Source organism: Onychostruthus taczanowskii, unplaced genomic scaffold, assembly GCF_017590055.1.
Source record: "Onychostruthus taczanowskii isolate IOZ18803 unplaced genomic scaffold, ASM1759005v1 scaffold32, whole genome shotgun sequence".
NCBI lineage: Eukaryota > Metazoa > Chordata > Aves > Passeriformes > Passeridae > Onychostruthus > Onychostruthus taczanowskii.
Genome location: NW_024500572.1, coordinates 2,370,758 through 2,388,217, shown reverse-complemented (window position 1 = coordinate 2,388,217; position 17,460 = coordinate 2,370,758). Strand labels below are relative to the sequence as shown.

At 45.6% G+C, this 17,460-nt stretch overlaps 2 protein-coding genes across 2 annotated transcripts in view; one reads left to right on the top strand and one right to left on the bottom strand.

Moving 5' to 3' along the window:
* Positions 1-2: 2 nt before the first annotated feature.
* MTRFR (mitochondrial translation release factor in rescue) lies at positions 3-1,946 on the top strand. The gene is made up of 3 exons (XM_041410076.1): positions 3-87; positions 709-1,019; positions 1,712-1,946. Exons 1-3 carry the CDS (start codon positions 18-20, stop codon positions 1,922-1,924), a joined length of 594 nt encoding a protein of 197 aa, XP_041266010.1. The 5' UTR covers positions 3-17; the 3' UTR covers positions 1,925-1,946.
* A 1,209-nt stretch (positions 1,947-3,155) lies between these two features.
* The window catches only part of CDK2AP1 (cyclin dependent kinase 2 associated protein 1), a 14,766-nt gene continuing 461 nt past the window's right edge, over positions 3,156-17,460 (bottom strand). Inside the window, exons 2-4 of the mRNA XM_041410077.1 lie at positions 7,559-7,665; positions 6,743-6,869; positions 3,156-4,026 (exon numbers count right to left, since the gene is read on the bottom strand). Of these exons, the coding sequence (XP_041266011.1) occupies positions 3,959-4,026; positions 6,743-6,869; positions 7,559-7,665 (302 nt within the window). The 3' untranslated portion in view covers positions 3,156-3,958. The remainder of the gene's footprint in view (positions 4,027-6,742; positions 6,870-7,558; positions 7,666-17,460) is intronic.

The following is a 17,460-nucleotide window of genomic DNA, read 5'->3' as shown; positions in this document are numbered from 1 at the left end:
GTGATTGGCCGCCCCATATGCCAATCAGTCCGGCAGCGCCGCCCTCCCCGCGGCGTGCGCATGCGCGGTGCGGGAGCGCCGGTGGAGGTGAGCGGGGCCCGAGCGGGACCGGAGGGGTCGGGCTTGGCCTGGTTCGGATTTTCTGTTTATTGCCATGTGGCACTTCTTCACACACTGAAGTATTTTCTTCCGAGCCAAATAAAGTATTTCAAGCATGTAGTCTTTTAGTTGCTTACCTAATGCCTTACTAAAGACTGACAGGAGTAGGAGCTGCCATTCCTCATCATCCATGAGGAAAATGCACACTTCAGGCACACCTTTATTGATTATATTGTGAATTCCTTCACCTGGGAAAAATCAGCTTCCCAGTTAGTCTCTACAGGTCAGACTGTAAGACTGAAATAACCTCTTTTCCCTCTGTTGTTTTGTTTTTTTCTTTTTATATGTTTAGTGTTTTCCAAGTGTTGGTAGGAGTATTCTTTTATTGACTGTTTTCCAGATCCCTTTCAAAATATTTTAAGAAACGTAATTATATTGAGAACCAAAATTCTATTCAGCATGGTAAATATTTCAAGGCAAATGAAACCAGTTCAGGTAACCGTGAAAACAAATCTGAATATTGAAATACTGCTCAGTATGTACAGCTAAAGCAGCTCATCTTAAAACAAGGATTCTCATGGCAAACTCCTCTCTCCCATTCCTTTCCAGGTTTCGTTCCAGAGAAGTTGCATCCTGGTTTCTGTATGAATGTCCCAGGTTTATTTCACTCTGCATTCTTACTGAGAGCGGTGCAAACACCACCATGGGCACGGTGGCTTCTGAGGAAGCAGCAGCTCTCTCTGCCCAGCCTTCCCTTGCTTCAGGCAGCAAGAAAAAACAACTCTTTGAATCTCCTTGAACTAAATGAGGCAGAGTTGGAAGAACAGTTTGTGAGAGGTGATGGCCCAGGAGGTCAAGCCACAAATAAGACAAACAACTGTGTTGTCCTGAAGCATATTCCATCTGGGATTGTAGTGAAGGTAATTGTGTTTTGTTTTATTGAGTCAAATTGCATCAGGACTTCCAGGTGTCCTTTCAGAATAAAGCATAATCACAGTGCAGGTGGCATGGAGGAAAAGTTTATATATAAATATATATATATATATATAGTAAAGAGCCTCAGCAAGAAGCAGTCTTGCCTGTCAGCAGATAAACAAACTTGGAGTCAGAGCTCCTTCTCCTGGCTTTGCCACCCAGTTACAGTTCTGTAGATTCCAATTAAATTAATCTTCATTGTAGCTGTCACATTCCTGTCCCTCATGTGAGTTAGAATCTGTTCCTTAGCAAGTTGATCACTTTGCAGATCCTTTTAAGCATTTCTCTTACCTGCTTCTTGTGGATTAATACCTTGAAATTAATCTTTGCTTCCTGTCACAAGGGGAAGACACAGTTCAGTTAAACTCAAGCAGCTTTCCAGGGTAAGATGGGAAGCATTAAAGATTAATGCAAAAGCCAGTCTGATGAGTTACAGTAGCAAATAATTATTAAAATATATCATCTGGATTTAAAAGTTGCAGCTGTTATTGGTGGGAGGATGCTCTTGGCTTGGGGAGGAGGGGATTTTCTTTAATGGCAGGAATGTATAGACTGAAAGGGAAGGCTGAAGAATAGACAGGTTTAAGTTAAGGTTTAAGTTAAGGTTTAAGTAAAAATGTCCTTTGTATTTCTTCAGTGTCATCAGACAAGATCAGTGGAGAAGAACCGAAAGATTGCCAGAGAAATCCTGCAGGAAAAAGTTGACCTTTTCTACAAAGGTGAAGACAGTGATGTTTTTAAAGAGAAGAAAACATCAGAGAAGCAAAAGCAGGAGAAAAAAAGAAGAGCAAAGGAAAACCTAGAAAGGAAAAAGCTTTTTAAAGAGATGCAACAATTGGATAAGGAATAAACATGTGAAATATTGCCTTGCCCTAGCAGGGTAAGAGAATTGTTTGTCATTAGACCCAAACAGTTTTCCAGCTAACAAATGATGCAGGGCTTCATAAGCACAGCTGAAACCCCAGTGCTGACCTGCTGTTCCTGCAAAGCTGAGGAGATAAAAGCACTCATGTACTCCTGCTTCTCCCTGCCATCATCTCATTAATCACATTCAGCAATCAGGTTTTCTGCCAGGTCCAGGAGATAAAGGAATCCTTGTTAAAGAGGAGCTATAAGCTTTCCACCATTGTTAGCACAAACCAAAAAAAAAATCAATAGATTTCCTTCTGTGCAGATGACACCTCGGGCTGCTTCCTGGGAGCTGCAGCACATGAGAACAGCACTAAAAGGTTCTCACTTCCCATCCTCACCCAGGCAGTGACACAAATCCTTTACAAACTGTGAGCAGGTTTGGATGCTGGTTTTGTGGTGTGAACTGAGCTGCTGCTGAAGAGACACCAGTCACTGGTTCAGACCCATCAGCTGAACTAATGCTCTGTCCTACTCAGCTCTAAGTTTAACCAGCAGCTTTCCAGAGCTTACCTGGAGTGGTGCTGAGCACTGGGGCACAGGGAGGGCCCTCCTGCAGGTCAGGGATGGTCACTCATGGCCCTCCAGTTCAGGGGTAAAACTGAGTCATTACAGATGAAAAATTGCCTGTGTTGGAAGCTGCCTCCCAAGGCAGCAGAGTCCAGTTCATCCAAGCTGTTAATTAATTAATTAGAAGTGTTTGTTATGTTTATGCTGTGCTGCAGTTCAGCTTGGCCGTGTTGGTACCTTCACTCATTTTGACAGTGTCCCATTTTATAGGAACAAATGCAGCTGTGTTTCCTTTGTCACCATTCCTCTGAAGCCACTCCTGAAGTACATCTTCCCTGGTTGTGTCCTGCTAACAATTCCAGCAGCTTAACCAGAACTTCTCTTTCATTTTTGGACAGCACCCTCACCAGTTGCCACCATGTTTTGGTGACCCAAAGCCAGAGTATGGATTTTGAAGGCAACAGAGACTTCTAGAACTTCACCTCCTTGTCCCAGAGACCAGCTGCACCCTGTGCCATGGATGGAGTGCTCCAGAAATCTGCAGGCCCCTTGCCTTGACCTTTCCTAAACTCCTGCATGAAGTTTAATTTTTATCTGTTGAGAGTTCTTGCTCCTGGAGTATGAATCTGATTAAAGTGACTGTACATAGTTTTAATACAAACTGTTAATGAAAATAAGCTTTATTACGTCAAGTAATAAATACATACAAAGATGCAAATAACAGTTTTAGTAATTTATCCAGAACGTTTTTTTCTTTTCTTTTTTTTTTTTTTTTTTTGCAAACTTTAAACTGAAATCTCCAGCCTTAGTGTAGAAATTAGCTTTCCAGGACCTTGTTATTATTTAATAGGTTTCCCTATTTTCCATATAGCTCATGCACTTTAAGTGGACTTCAAAGCACTAACAGTCATGCAAATGTTTATGCAAAATGAACAAAAAAAAAGGAAAAATAAGAGAAGGGGAAGGTTATTTCTAAGCAGGGTCTATGCTGTATGACAAATTGTGACTTAGCAGACTACTAGGTACAGCATGCTATTCTGCATTTATTTTAAAAAAAATCCTTAGAGCTTATGTCAAACTTTGAAAGATTGACGTTTTGGGGATAAGTGAACATAGTCAAAGGAAAAAAAAACAAACAAACAAACAGAATGAGGCTGTGGCTGGATAAGAAGAGAACTGAAATACAGCCTGGGAGAGAAAGAGCATTCCTCTGCATGCACTTCGGTTTCCATGTTTTAGAAACATTTTAGGGAGTTTTAACTTCTTTAGAAAATGCAAACCCTCAGTAAGTTGAAAAACCCTTTTGTTGGTTTTTTTTTTTCCCCATTCTTAACTGTACATTTTTGCAAGGGCAAAACAAGAACGCTAAAACATTCAAAGTAAAGGAGTTTGTCTGAATGTTTGAAGAGTCAAAAAGAAGAAGTGTTACTTTTTCCTCACGAGGAGATGCAGAACCTTGCAGCTGCTAGGATCTCGCGTTTCGTTCCGTCTCGGCCAGGCACTCCCGAACCAGTCCTCGAGCATGGATAATGCCTGCAGAAGAGTTGGTTTAAATCATCCCATTCAGGCCACACTGCAGTGACAGCCCACAGGAAGGTTTATGTATTTCTGTCCCCAGTTGCCAAGGCTACCACAGAAAGCCTCAGCAGAGGGGACAGCCCTCGCTCCCCAAACATCAGCTGCCACTAAACAAGTGTGCCTTCCCAAACTTGCATTGTAAATTGAAAAGGGACTAAACCAGGAATGAAAACACAGTAAAACTTGTAAGTCTGCAGTGGCAGGTAGATGTTAATGTGCAGTGTGGGCCTCCTTAAAATCAAAGATTTAAGGGGGGAAAAAAGCATCTTGCCTACCAGTGAGTTATTTTGCTAGTGGAGTGAAACAAATTACAAAGTTATTGGGGAGTCATTTTAGCAAGCTCTTAATGCCTTGGGATAGTTCTCCTCTGGGAGGATGCATCAAAATCCAAGCCATCATAATACTGTTAAAGACAAGTTGTGTCTTTCATGTAAAAAGAAGAATTTTTTTTTTTTTATTGTGTATGCAAAAAGTTACCTCCTAACCCTGGCTCAGCTCCCAGCGTAAATCATCACCCCTTTACATGCTGCTCTCATCTGACAGACATATTGTGGAATTTTCCACTACAAGTCCTGTAGCCTTGAGTTCCAGCAATCTGGACTCTGGTTCATAATCCTGGAACTAAGTGTGGATTCATGCTCACAGAGCTGCTGAAAGAACAAGAGCTTGAGGTAGGTGTTAAAATGAGAGGTGGACAGATTTTCTCACAACAAAGTTTTATGTATTTTGCTGACTAGGCAAGACAGAAGGTGATTTCTCTGCTCATCATGCTCCTTAACAAGGCAGAGGAAGGGTAGTAAGGCAATAGATGGGGGTTAATCTCTGGAGATAAAGGCTTCTAGAAGGCTGCTAGCCCAGATCACAGCGAGCCTACCGACCTGGGAGGACTTGGTGAGTGGAAGGCTTTGCAGAGGGTTAAAGTGCCACGGAGGAGGAAAGCTGCAGCTGTGGGATGCAGAAACATGAACTCAAGGCAGTGTGTTAGACCTGGATCTGGTGGCAGGATGCCCAGTTCATGCAGCAGAACTACTCTGAATAATGTAGAACACTGGGAATTGGGCCAGTTTTAGAGGTCAGTAGTGCTCAGGAGCGGGCAGAGCTGGGGACAGGGACTTTTTTCAGGGATAACCTCCATGGCCATGGAGGCAGCAGTCACGTGTTACCCTCAATCATTCTGCTCTCACACTTGCACATGCTCCTTCAGCCACCAGGCTCCCAAAATGGAAAGAGAGGTACCTTTGTGACCAAAAGATGGCAGCAAAAAGTATTTATTCAGGATTTTGTGCAACACTGGCAAGTCACAGTGGCAGCATTGTATCTTAAACCTACCTTGTTGCAAGAGGAAGCAAAGCAACTTTTTCCTCACTGAACTAAACCATCCAGTCCAGAGAACATCTGCATCTCTCTCAGTCTCTCTCAAGCTGTCCCCATTAGCCTGTTGCCATTCATGATCTATTAATACTGACTCAGGCAATGCAATAAAGAGAGACTCCAGCAACATTGATTTTAGCTGGGCCAGATTCCACTTACCACTCATCAGCAGACTTTATTGCATCCTTTCCCAGAACAGCTACTAGTCATTTTATTGCATGTCATGGCAGATATATTACTCTTCCATAATGGTTGAGCCTTAAATAAAGCTTTGTAGTCTGGGGTAAGTGTGAGGGGGATTTGCAAGGTGCTGAACTTAGTCTGTCACAGTAACATTCCCATTCCGGGTTGAATGCATGAGCCAATCTCATCACAAGGACCACAGGAAGGTTGGGAAAAGTAAGCATGTCATGCTAGAGAAGGAGAGAACTGCCAGTACAACTGTTGTCTGTGGCCTTTCAGGGTCATTTCAGGAGCTGGAGCAGCGGAATGTCCCACTGCTCCTTCAGAAATATCCCTGCACGTCCCCTGCAGAGGACAATGTCAGGCTGATGTCAGCGGTGGGACACGCAGGGGTTTCTTTTACACTCCAAGGAAAGGGCTTTATTACCCCTTTTAGCTGACAAAGCAAAGCTGGAGACACTCATCAGCCAGCCCTAAAAGCTGCTCTGTCCCTTTCTAGTGGACTTTTAATGACATGCACTTGACAGGAGGTAAGGGAGCCTAAGCAGCCCCACTCTCCTCTGCACAGAGCTCTGTTCATGTTTGACATCTCAGCCTGAACAGCCTTCCCTAACACCTTTTTGGGGTTTTTTTTAGCTTTTTTTCTCCACCAGCCTCAGTGGAAGCTACCACAGTGTTGTATTTCTTTAGGCAAAATGCACTTCAGTGAACATTCCTGGGCCAAGTAGATGGGAGATGTGTATGAGATGTAAACAATGCCTGGCTGTGGATTTTGGGGAGTGGGGAGAAAAGGGAATTGAAAGGGCAAGAAAATCACCAGGAGCCTGAAAGAATCTATCCATGAAAGATTCTACAATAAGAATTATTTTAATTTGATTTTGAATTATTAAGTGAAACTTCCTATATGCAAATGAGACACTTTTTGTCACTGTTTATCTATCAAATACTGCTCAGACAGAGCATCCCAAGGTTTCAGTTGCTGGTTAATACTCCCACTTTCAGGAGCTCAAGTTGTCTCTTTTCAAAGGAAACAGATGTCATTAAGGTGTATACAAGTAGTCAGTGCACAGAGTGGATGGGAAATGACTATTTTTTTAAAAATAAGTTTAAAAGTTACCTCTTTTTAGCCTCTCCATCGCACTTTTACTCCCAGCATAGGTAGGTCTAATCTCTTTTCCTAATTCTTCTATGATAGCTAGAAGTTCTGCATATTTGCTCTGTGGTACTTGACTGCTGCTGGTGCCCTGTAATTGAAAGTAGATTAATCTCAGTCAAATACTGTAAAAACAAAACAATTACAAAAAACAGCAAGTGGAAGTTTATGGAAGAGCAGAAATAGCCCTGTAAATCATTTTTTAAAAGAACAAAATTTCAGGATTATTATATAAACTTTTTTTTTTTTAATTGCTGCTACAGTTGGACACAATGGTACGTGCCCTTCAAAACTTGGGATCAACTGTGAGGGTGCAGCTGCAAGCCTTGGACTTTGGGTGAAGCAAAGTTAAAACAGTCCTGCAAAACCAGCAAACCTGGAACTGCTTACTTAACCCTGTTTCTGGTTTTTCAGTGTTTCAGTGTATATTTTGTGGAGAAGTTCACCAGGTAGGGAGATCGAGAAGAAAAAACTGAATAGAAATATTGGGCTTTTAACAAATAACTTTAAAATATGTAAGTGCCCTTACAGAACACAATTCAAGACATTTCTCTGACTCAGACAGGACAGGACTAGCAGTTAATTAGGAAGCAACCTCACTCAGCACTCAGCTTAGCCTAATTTGATCCCCAGACATGTGCGGGGAAGCAGTCTGCCATTTGGGTTTGATTTCAGACCTTGGTGGGAGGGAGGAGCACCTCAGATTACAGGCCACAATCCCTGCCACTGTGCAGAGGTAGGGCCAGTGATCTGATTAAAGGAAAAGAAGCAGAGCTGTACCTGCATCCCTTGTGTATAGCCTAGAGATGGGGGGCCGTAGTCGTTTATGAGCTGTCTGTACTGTGCCGATGTTGCCATACTTGTGGAGGGAGAGTGAACACCCCCAGCTGCACAGAGAGAAAAAAACCAACTGTTATTACCTAAAGATTAATTAGTCTGTTACACTGGGACACGTTTTAATCACTTGTTCCCAAAGCTGTGACCTCTCACCTTTGCCTAAGATCACTAATGACATTTCTGAGTGTCGCTGCTAGGAAGAGAACAGCTGAATTAATGCTTCTCTCATGTTTGATGAACACTTGGAAATAGCACAGCCTGCAGCATTATCAGTGCAAATTGTTTGCCTAAAAGTGAAGCAGAGTGTAGCATGACAGGTTGTTCTGCCTAGACAAACTGTAAGTATTAAGGAGCCCTATTTTTGCATGTATACATTCCACACAGATGAGTCTAATGTGCTGTGCTATTTATACTTTTTCAGTGCAAGTTATCTGAAAGTAATTTTGCAACTCAAAGTGTCATCACATGGTCAAAGCAAGTTACCCTCAGTACTATTTTCAGCCAATGCCAAAACTATTCCTAGGGAACAGTCAGTTGTGGTACATCAGATCTGCTGCTCATTGTGTGACATGGGAGGCAAGGAGTGCTACCATTATTCCTCTTTGTGTGATATCAAACATTTTTAGCCAGTCAAATTGTGCTGTATAAGTAGATCAAAGGGAAAATAACATCACTTTGTGTTATGGTTACTTTTTCTAAAGTTATAACAGATTATATTCACATCTAATGAGTTTTGAGTCAGTTATGATCTCCAGAAACAGACTCTAATGTCATCACTGACAAACTGCTCCAGAAATGAGCAATCAAAACACTTTCTCCCCCTTATCCCACAATGCTAAGAATTTAGGTTTGAGAAAAAAACAATTCAATTTTTTTTAAGGGGCTTAATTATACTGCCCACTTCACAAGTGTGCTAAAAAACCTGCTGGTTATGCACTTGGGAGCAAGGGAGCATCACAGCACTGAACTTCTTCACTCTTGCAGCTCAAGTGCCCTTGCATCCATGGATGCTGCTGTCTTTGCCTGTAGGCACAGACACAGACTGCCTGCTGTCTGGAAATATCTCCCCCCTTACAAACTCCTTTGCTGAAAATTCCCAACTGTCTTTCATATGAGGAACAGATCTCATTTACCAGCCTTCATTTAAATCTAAATTAAACTGATGCTAAAAGTCACTGGGGCTCAGAACTATGTAAATCTCTAGCTTTGTTTTAAAGTTGCAAATGACTTCATTCCTATTTTCCCCTCTCTACAAAAAGAAAGGGCCAGCAGTTACTCTGTAAAAAGCTCTGCTGAACATAGTGGAACAGTCTCTTGTCCTCAGATGGGAAGTCTCTTTCCCCTTCTGAGTTATCACAGGATGTCACTCATTACAAGAAGAGAGCATGTTCTTTATTTTTACTTGTTAACCAGATGTGAAATCCCAAAAAGGCAAATTGGGTTGGTCACTAGGTCACCTTAAAAAAAAAAGCAGTTTGTCTTTAAGAAAGCTGCTAAATTTTATGTCATTACAACCTGCAGTTTCATCCCTGAGGTTTCACATGGAGCTAATTTTGCTTAAGCATAGTAACCCCCCCCCAAAAAAAAACAACACACCCACGGACTAGGGCACTGTAGGAACAGCACAGTTGTCAGCCACTCTCTCAATTAGCTCTTCACATTATCAGCTCTAAATACATGCACAAGTGTAAGATTTCTCTATGTGAAACTCAGTACTTCAAGTCCAGATGACTGAATTTCAACAATTACTGAACATGACACAACAGCAAACCACATCTCTTTTCCAAGGACTTCAAAATGCTTCAAAAGCATTAATGAGCCCCTTGTGCTGCAAGGTAAGAAGGTTTAATTACCTCAATTAAGCAGAGAAAGGCTTAAGTGATTTTTCCTCATGTACAATAAAACAAAAGACCCATCCTGCAAAGACTTGCCTCCGAAATGTTGTTGCAAGCAGTCACATCCAAGAGCTGGGAGCTCCAAACTGGATGTGGATAAGGCAGGGACCCCGATGACCAGGCTGGAGAATCCTGCTCTACCCACTGAGCAAAACTGAGCTGCAGCCCATCCAAAACTTATAGCAACTTACTGATCCCACATGGGTCAATGAAAACATACAGGTTAAGGATATCAGGAGATGGTGGGCACTGGAGCAGGCTCCCCAAGGAAGTGCTCACGGGGAAGCATTTGGATAACGCTCTCAGGCACATGTGTGAGCCTCAGGGTGTCCTGGCTGTTGGACACGACGGTTCTGATGGGTCCCTCCCAACTCAGCACATTCTGCGACATCACAGCACAGACAATTCAGCGATTTTTCCCCCTTTCTGTCGATTTAAGCAACCTCGGTCCGCAGGGGAGTCCGCACAGCGGAGCGCGCCTAGACAGGAGACGCAAACCCTTCCAACACAGCGACCAAGAAAACTTTCACAGACGTGGAAACAGCTCGGGGGCTCGACCCCAGCTGCGACTCGGCCACACGGAGGGACAAAAGGGACCGGGGAGCGGAGGAGGGAAGGGCGGCCGGGGCGCTGCAGAGCCGCGCTGCAGACACTAGAGGCCATCGCTGAGAGCGCCGGGCCCTGCCAAGTGACAGAGCCCGGTAACCATGGTGAGTTTACCCGTTTCTTTGCAGTCTGCATCAAAAATGTAATAAGACATAATGCCATGCGCCGACCACTTTATCAGCAGCAGCAGCAGCAGCAGCAGGCCCGGAGAACAAAGGGAAGGATTTGGCTTGGCCGCGGTACCAGCCTCCGTGCATCCGTGTCGGAAGTTGTGCCAGTCAAACTCAGCTGGAGCGGGGGGGGAAAAAGAAAAATCCTTGGTTTCACCTCAATTTTTAAATTATGCCATCATGAAAATGAAATTAATTGGGGGGGTATTAGTATCTCACAAGCTTTTTGACCTGTCACTTTGTGTGTTAATCTCGGGGAGAAGCCCTGCGTCTTGGATGACTGTTACTCAGTTAACCCAAAATTCATCTGCATGTCTGAACAGTCTGTGTATCTCGGATTTAAAAAAATAATAAAAAAAACCCCACCAGATATTGCTATTATAGTTAGAAATTAGGCCAGGAAGTCTCACAGTCAATACCCAGTCAAAAATCGGTGTGATGATTAGGTATTCACTAGAGAGAAAAAAGGAGGGGGGATCTAAATTGAGGCTTGCTCTCTCCAACGTTAAAATGACAATGGAGACAGTTAAGAACTGACAGAATCGAAAAGGGAGTGTGCTTGGTACTGAATTTCAGTGGCACCGTGTATCACATCCCAAATTGTCTTAGTGCTTGCTGTTGTTTAAAACCTAAATTAATACACACACTTTCCTCCCTTCACTTTCCCAATGAAATGTACACAAAACCTTGTAGATCCCCACTTATTCTAGTGCAAACAATGTCTTTTATTTCTGTATTCCAGCAGATTTCCTCACAAAAATATAGTGATTTCCTTGTTAATTAATATTAATCTTTATTAATTATGGGGGGTACAGCAAACAGAAATGAGATTTTGGTATCAAAATCTCTTCCTTCCAGCAGTTTCTCTCAGCCCAAATTAACACCCTGAGAGACAAAGGATCTCAAATCAATCTTTGTTTGCCTAAACTCCTGCTGACCAGGAACCTTCTCATTAATTCCTGATAGGTTTGTAGGGATCCCTTCAGCTCCAAGCCTGAGCAGTGATGACCAATTTGCTGCTTCAAGTTTTAATTCTTAATTCTATTACTGCTGCTTGCTGGAAAAATAACAGGGAAGGCACCTTGCTGAGCACCCTGAAGGAAGCAGCAGGAGCAGGAACACTTGGGTACACTCACCTGATCCACTTTGGCAGATGCCAAGGCATCCACACAGCCCAGCTACCCCCCTGTTCCACAGGCAGCAAAGGAAAACCAGGAACAGTCACACAACTCACTGAGTTACTCGTGTAGGACTGGCTTAGACAAGCCAAGGGCCAAACCCACTGGATGTGTGCTTCCCAAACCCACTGGATGTGTGCTTCCCAAACCCACTGGATCTGTGCTTCCCAAACCCACTGGATGTGTGCTTCCCAAACCCACTGGATCTGTGCTTCCCAAACCCACTGGATGTGTGTTCCCCAATCCCACTGGATGTGTGTTCCCCAAACCCACTGGATGTGTGTTTCCCAAACCCACTGGATGTGTGTTTCCCAATCCCACTGGATGTGTGTTTCCCAATCCCACTGGATGTGTGTTCCTCAATCCCACTGGATGTGTGTTCCCCAATCCCACTGGATGTGTGTTTCCCAAACCCACTGAATGTGTGTTTCCCAGTCCCACTGGATGTGTGTTTCTCTTCTGCCCTGTACTTTGTAAGGTCCTATAAAACCACATTTTACAGGCTCTTTCCACACAAGAGCATGTAAGAGGAGATACCTGTAGCCTGGACTTTTTCCAAGGTACGTGGTGCAGTCAGTGGAATCTCGACAGTTCTCCCTCTGTTCCACAGACCCTTCAAGCTGAGGCTGCTTGAAACATCAAGGCCGTTGCCATTTCAGTGGCCCAGGTGGCCACCACCCCTCCAGAGCCCAGTGCTGGAGGTTGCTGCCTCTGCCACGCCCTGCAGGACCTCCTCACAGAGTCCTGACCATATGGGGCACCAGAAAATGAGGCTGGTACTGAAAGGATATAAATTCTTCTGTCCTAAACTAGGCAACTTTGCAGGAAAACACGTGAGAAATGCTCCTGAAAAGCTGCTTTGCCAACACTCACCGTGAGGCATCCTCGAGCACCAGGGGAGAGGTAACAGCTTCACCCAGCACAGCTATTTCTGCAGCGAGTAGCTGAACACAGCTGTAGTGTTTTGGCTGACTACAAGAATATTTTATTCCTTAGCCCTCTATACTCTTTGGTTTGAGTTCAACAAGAGCTCCTTGCCATCCATGGGACACCACATGCATGTCTACACAAGTAGATCCACGACACAGCCAAGCCACACACTGAATTCTAACAGCAGTTGCCAACCTAGAGCTCAAACAGAGCCCCCACTCCCCCAAACCTTCCCCTAATTTTTAAAATTTAAAATAATGGACCCTGTTCTCATTTGCACAAACCATTCCTTATAGCACGGGCTGCAAAAATCATATTTTCACCCACTATTTCTCCCTTGAACAGCCCTTGTGGAAGGAACAGACCTTTCTTTGAATAAAACTATTTCCTTTTTAAAAAACGCAGTGCGCAGACACATAAATATGTTCTCAAGAACTAGGACATTCTTTATCGTAACAGCCAGAGGCCTTGCTCTTTTGATCTGTCACACTCTGGGCCTTTCCTCTAGTACTCTTGTGCTATTTAATCTTTCCATGTGGATAACGGTCATGGTTTATGTCTCCTCTTCCTGCCCTCCTGTCTCTTTCTTTATCAGGAAAACTAAAGCCAGTCCCTTGACTCCCCACCATTCTTCTTTTCTTGCTTAAGCTATTCCTACACCAGCAAGTTATTTGGCACCACAAGGAACAGATCAAGAGATTAAAGCATTTGGTATGTGTACACCGCATGTAGTTGGCCTGAGGGAGTATGTCTTAAGGTTAGATTTTAGTCTGGTCCCCTAAACTAGGGGGGTATGGTTCAAAGCTGTGCCACCTTTGGTTTGGATCCCTGTGTTCCCATTGCAAGGGATGGAGCATCCGTGTTGCACAACTGGAGCAGAGCTTCTGGGCCACTTTTATCCAACAGGAATCCAGTTAGCATGAACCCAAACCACTCTGCAGCAAAACCAAGGTGCTGGGTGGGGACCATGGAGATTCGCTGACTGTGAAAACCACACTGTGAAACTGCTCTCAAGCAAAACACTCAGGTAGGCAAAGCCAAAAATGCCCGTGTTCTAAATGCCCAAACAAGTCCACTTGAAAATTGCTAATTCTGAAACATGTTTAGAGAGCTTCTCTTTGCATCATACTTAACTTCACATGGACTTCAAGAGATCGGGGATCCAGCAAATTTTAGTCTGAATTGGAGAGGGGAGCATATTTCCTAGAAATTATCCCCCCTGCTAAGGCACAAACACTTTGCTCTCTGTTCTGTCTACAAAGAGTATTCTTTCCAGTACTCCCACTCCAAAAACAACCTCTCAATATGGTCAACAATATCAAACAGAAGCTGTCTCTGTAAAGGGCGACAAGCAAGCCATGTGCTCGAGCAAGTCTGCACTGCAGTGCTGAGAACATAAGGGCCGGCCTCGTGTGCTGGTATCGTTTCTCAGGGCTGAATGGAACTGGTCTCTCCAGCTGCCAGCTACAGCCCCAGACAGGGAAATGCTTTTCATTTCACCTCCCAGTGAGAATTTGCACTTTTCACAAGAAACTTGTGGTTGCTGCAAGGTTTGGCAGGTGCACTGAGAGCCCCTTTGGTCCTCAGCTCCAGCAGCACTTGTTGTACAGGCCACGACTTGTTCGTGTGGAGCCAAGACACAGCTCCTTCCCTTGTCACTGTCAGCTGGAATTGGTGTCTCCAGACCCTATAGATGGCAGTTTTTAAGCTTTGTTACACTAACAGGACTTTGTCTCAAAACCTGACATTTCTTTAAGAATGAGAATGAAAGTAAAGGAAAATCCCAAGCTGTTTCTGCTAGCTTCTGTATCTTGAAACACATTTTCTCTGACCTGTGCTTAGTCTAAACAAAATAGGAATGCTGGTGAATATCCACTGAGCCAGAAAACACATGGAAACATGGTGAAAAACAAACTACAGACCTATTCACAGCTGGTGTAAGTGTCAAGTTCAGCTTAAGTCAATGGAGATGCTCTACTTCACCTCAGTTCAGCAGCTGGTCCCTTACAGAGAAATAGTCAAACAACATGAAATACAAGACAGATGAGGAGGAAGCAGTACTTCCCAGGAATCAGTAGGATAAGCAAGAGAAGACAAACAAATCAAAACATGGTTGTTAGAAAAGGTACCAGAGGTTCCCCTGGGACGCTGCAGGGTCAGTGAAGTTGGGAAGGTAGAGCCACTGCAGGTCCCTAACAGAGCTCATTTACACCCCAGGCAGAGAAGGTGCTTGTGCAGGAGATTAAATGGGGCTCCCCAAGCACAGGCAGCTTGGAATTGAAAGCTTGGGGTACTACATGCAGGAACCCAATTCCCTGAGCACAGGCAGTCCAGGAAAAATTACTTCAGACAAAATTTGGAGAAAACACTGCAAGCCTGATTGCTGCCACCCTGGGCCAAGTGCCAGCACTGACCTGGGCAACAGGGAAGAGAAGCAGGCACTGAATTCTGCTGTGACAATGCATTCTCCTTCCCTCAGCCTGGTGTAAGGCAGAGGAGTCAGCACCCAGATGCTTCCAGCATCCTGAGTCACTTGTGGAGCAGCTGCATTTTCCTCACCCGCAGTCATCCCCAGATCTGCCGACAACCCACGGAGGTTTCCTCCCCGTATTTCCTCCCCCACATCCAGCTCCCCTCCCTCTGGACTTCAGTCCAGGACTGGATTCCCAAAACATGCTCCCATGCAAGAACAGAGCCCAGGCACCCACCAACCACAACTGCTTCATCTCGCTGATGTGCAGTTTAAGTATAATTTTGCAGAGTGGCTACTCTCAGCCTCAACTTGAGAAGAGTTTGCTCTGCAGCAAGGACGCGGCTCCAAGAGCTGAGTCGACACTGCCTTCCCAAATACTCCTGCACCAGAAGCCCTGCACTGCAGGGAAGCAGCATTACCTCCCAGAGGAAAATCCCTGTGAGATCCACAGCTGCCCAGAGCCCTCCGTCGGCCGAGACCAAAATATTCAGCATTCATATAGAGAGGTTTCTGCAGGGCTGATTTCAGGCCAAAAGGGACAGATTTCCTGTTTTCCTCTCCTCTGCAGGACGGTGGGGGGGGTGGGGGGTGGGGGTCTTTCACCCCAGTTTTGGAAGCAAACCTAGGATTTATCCTCCTGGCTGGGGGGCATTTAATTTAGGCACAATAGAGAAGCAATCTCCTCCAAATCAGAATTAAGCTCCAGAAAGGAGGGGGCCATTTGCAGTCATATCACTCTGAATGCGATATGTGCAACTGCAAGGACTGCTTTGTCTAAGTCCCTTGGCCTTAGGCCACGGTGCTGGCAATACCACTAGCTAGAGGAAGAGCTGGTGCGTGAGGATAATGGCAGAAGACAGGGAGGGAAGAGAGAGCCCATTTTGGATTCAGAGGAGGACGTTCTTTCATTGAAAAGATTCTGGGGGTGTTGAGGATGATCCGAACTCAGAAGAGAGGACAACTTAGACAAGAATAGTTCCAGCATGACAGCAAACTGCTGCTAACTTGCCGATACAAGGGGAAAAGGAGGGTGGGAGAGAACGGGAAGATAAAACTGCATGAAAGAATCCAAAGCCCTGGTCGCAGCCGGAGCGTTGGAAAGCACAGACACGGCAGCGAGAGGGCTGGAGACAGAAACTTCACCGCTCGGCTCGCATTGTGCGTGGCATGTCTGAGCCGGGATTTTGCAGTCCCTGCTCGCAGAGCAGCCAGACTCGGATCCCCTCCACTGCATGACCTAATCCCCACCCCTCACCCACCATCGCAAAATACCACCTTTGTTTTCCCTGCAATTTTACGGCTGTTCCGGAGAGCAAGGCACAGGTTCTCGTGGGAGCCGGCAGGAGAACGGTTTCCCTTTGCTGGGCTTTGCTTTGTTTCTTTTTTTTTTTATTTTTTTCCCCCCTCCGGTGACACTTCTGCTTTTTGTCAGAAACCCTCGGCACATCCCCTGCTCGCTGACCCTTCCGCAGAGCAGCACTCGAGCCCCACGGTGCTCCCCACACACGATCCCCGAGCCTTTGCACCCTCGCAGCCCCACCGAGCTCGGCTCCATGCAGGATCGAGGTGGCACAGCCACCTCGGCTCATCCACCAGCTGGTGACGAGTCCTTGCAGTAAAATATGATTGCTGCTCTCCTGATGGCTAGAATAGAGATGCATCCCGGAGATCCCTTTCGCTCCTCAGCTTCCCAGGATTACAACCACTAACGGTGCTGTAAAAATCACCCAGGCACATTTCCCTCCCTTCTAAACCCAACTCCAAAACTTTTTCTCGGGGAAAAAAAAAAAAATCAGCCTGATTTGTGACTGTCTGATGCCAGTCCTGCAGGCTGGGCTGCGGGAATGGGAGACGAATATGATTTTTTAAAGCCCAACTTCTCCATTTTGGTGCTGTTTAATCGGAGCCGACGAGCACAGATTAGCGAGATCCCCTCCAAATATCCCACAGCGAAGCAATTGCTGCTGCGGCTTTGTTCAGGCTGCACCGATTCACACACGGAGACCCGATGTACAGCAGCACCGCAGCACCGGCAAAAACCCGCCGGCTGATGCCTTGGGAATTCGGGAAGAGAAAAACGGGGGAACGTAGTTTAAAAAAGAAAAGGAAAAAAAAAAAAAAAAGGCAAAAAGTTAACGCTGTCAAGGAAACTTTTTAAAGAGGAAAGTTGGAAGGACTCCTGTACTAATCCAAGGATGAGGAGTGATTTTTAAACAGGAGTTTTTTAAGAAACAGTCCAATCCCTGTGTGCCCCCCATCCCCAAAAAGTCTCCGGCGAGCGGAGCGGGCTCCTCCGCTCGGGATGCGGGGGAGACTCCGACGGGGGAGCGCTGACCGAGGGTCGCTCCGAGGCGCCGGCGGTGCCTCCCCCGGCGGAGCTCCGGGCTCCGGGGCTCCCCTCCGGCCCGCGGAGCGCGGCCCGGGGCGGCCCCGCCGCCGGAGGAGGCGTGAGGCGAGGCGAGGCGCGGGGCGAGCGGCCGCACTTGCGGCGTCCCGCCAGCAGCGGTCCTCGCTGAGGCGCCGCCGGAATATTCCTGATCCAGATCAATCAGCCGCCCCGGGGAGCCGAGCATGGAGGAAACCCGGCGGCCGA

Bases quoted from the DNA above. Each gene is read 5' to 3' on its own strand.
- MTRFR (XM_041410076.1), top strand. From the start codon at position 18: ATGCCAATCAGTCCGGCAGCGCCGCCCTCCCCGCGGCGTGCGCATGCG. The intron at 88-708 runs GTGAGCGGGGCC...ATTCCTTTCCAG, and splicing joins GTGCGGGAGCGCCGGTGGAG to GTTTCGTTCCAGAGAAGTTG. The intron at 1,020-1,711 runs GTAATTGTGTTT...GTATTTCTTCAG, and splicing joins CATCTGGGATTGTAGTGAAG to TGTCATCAGACAAGATCAGT.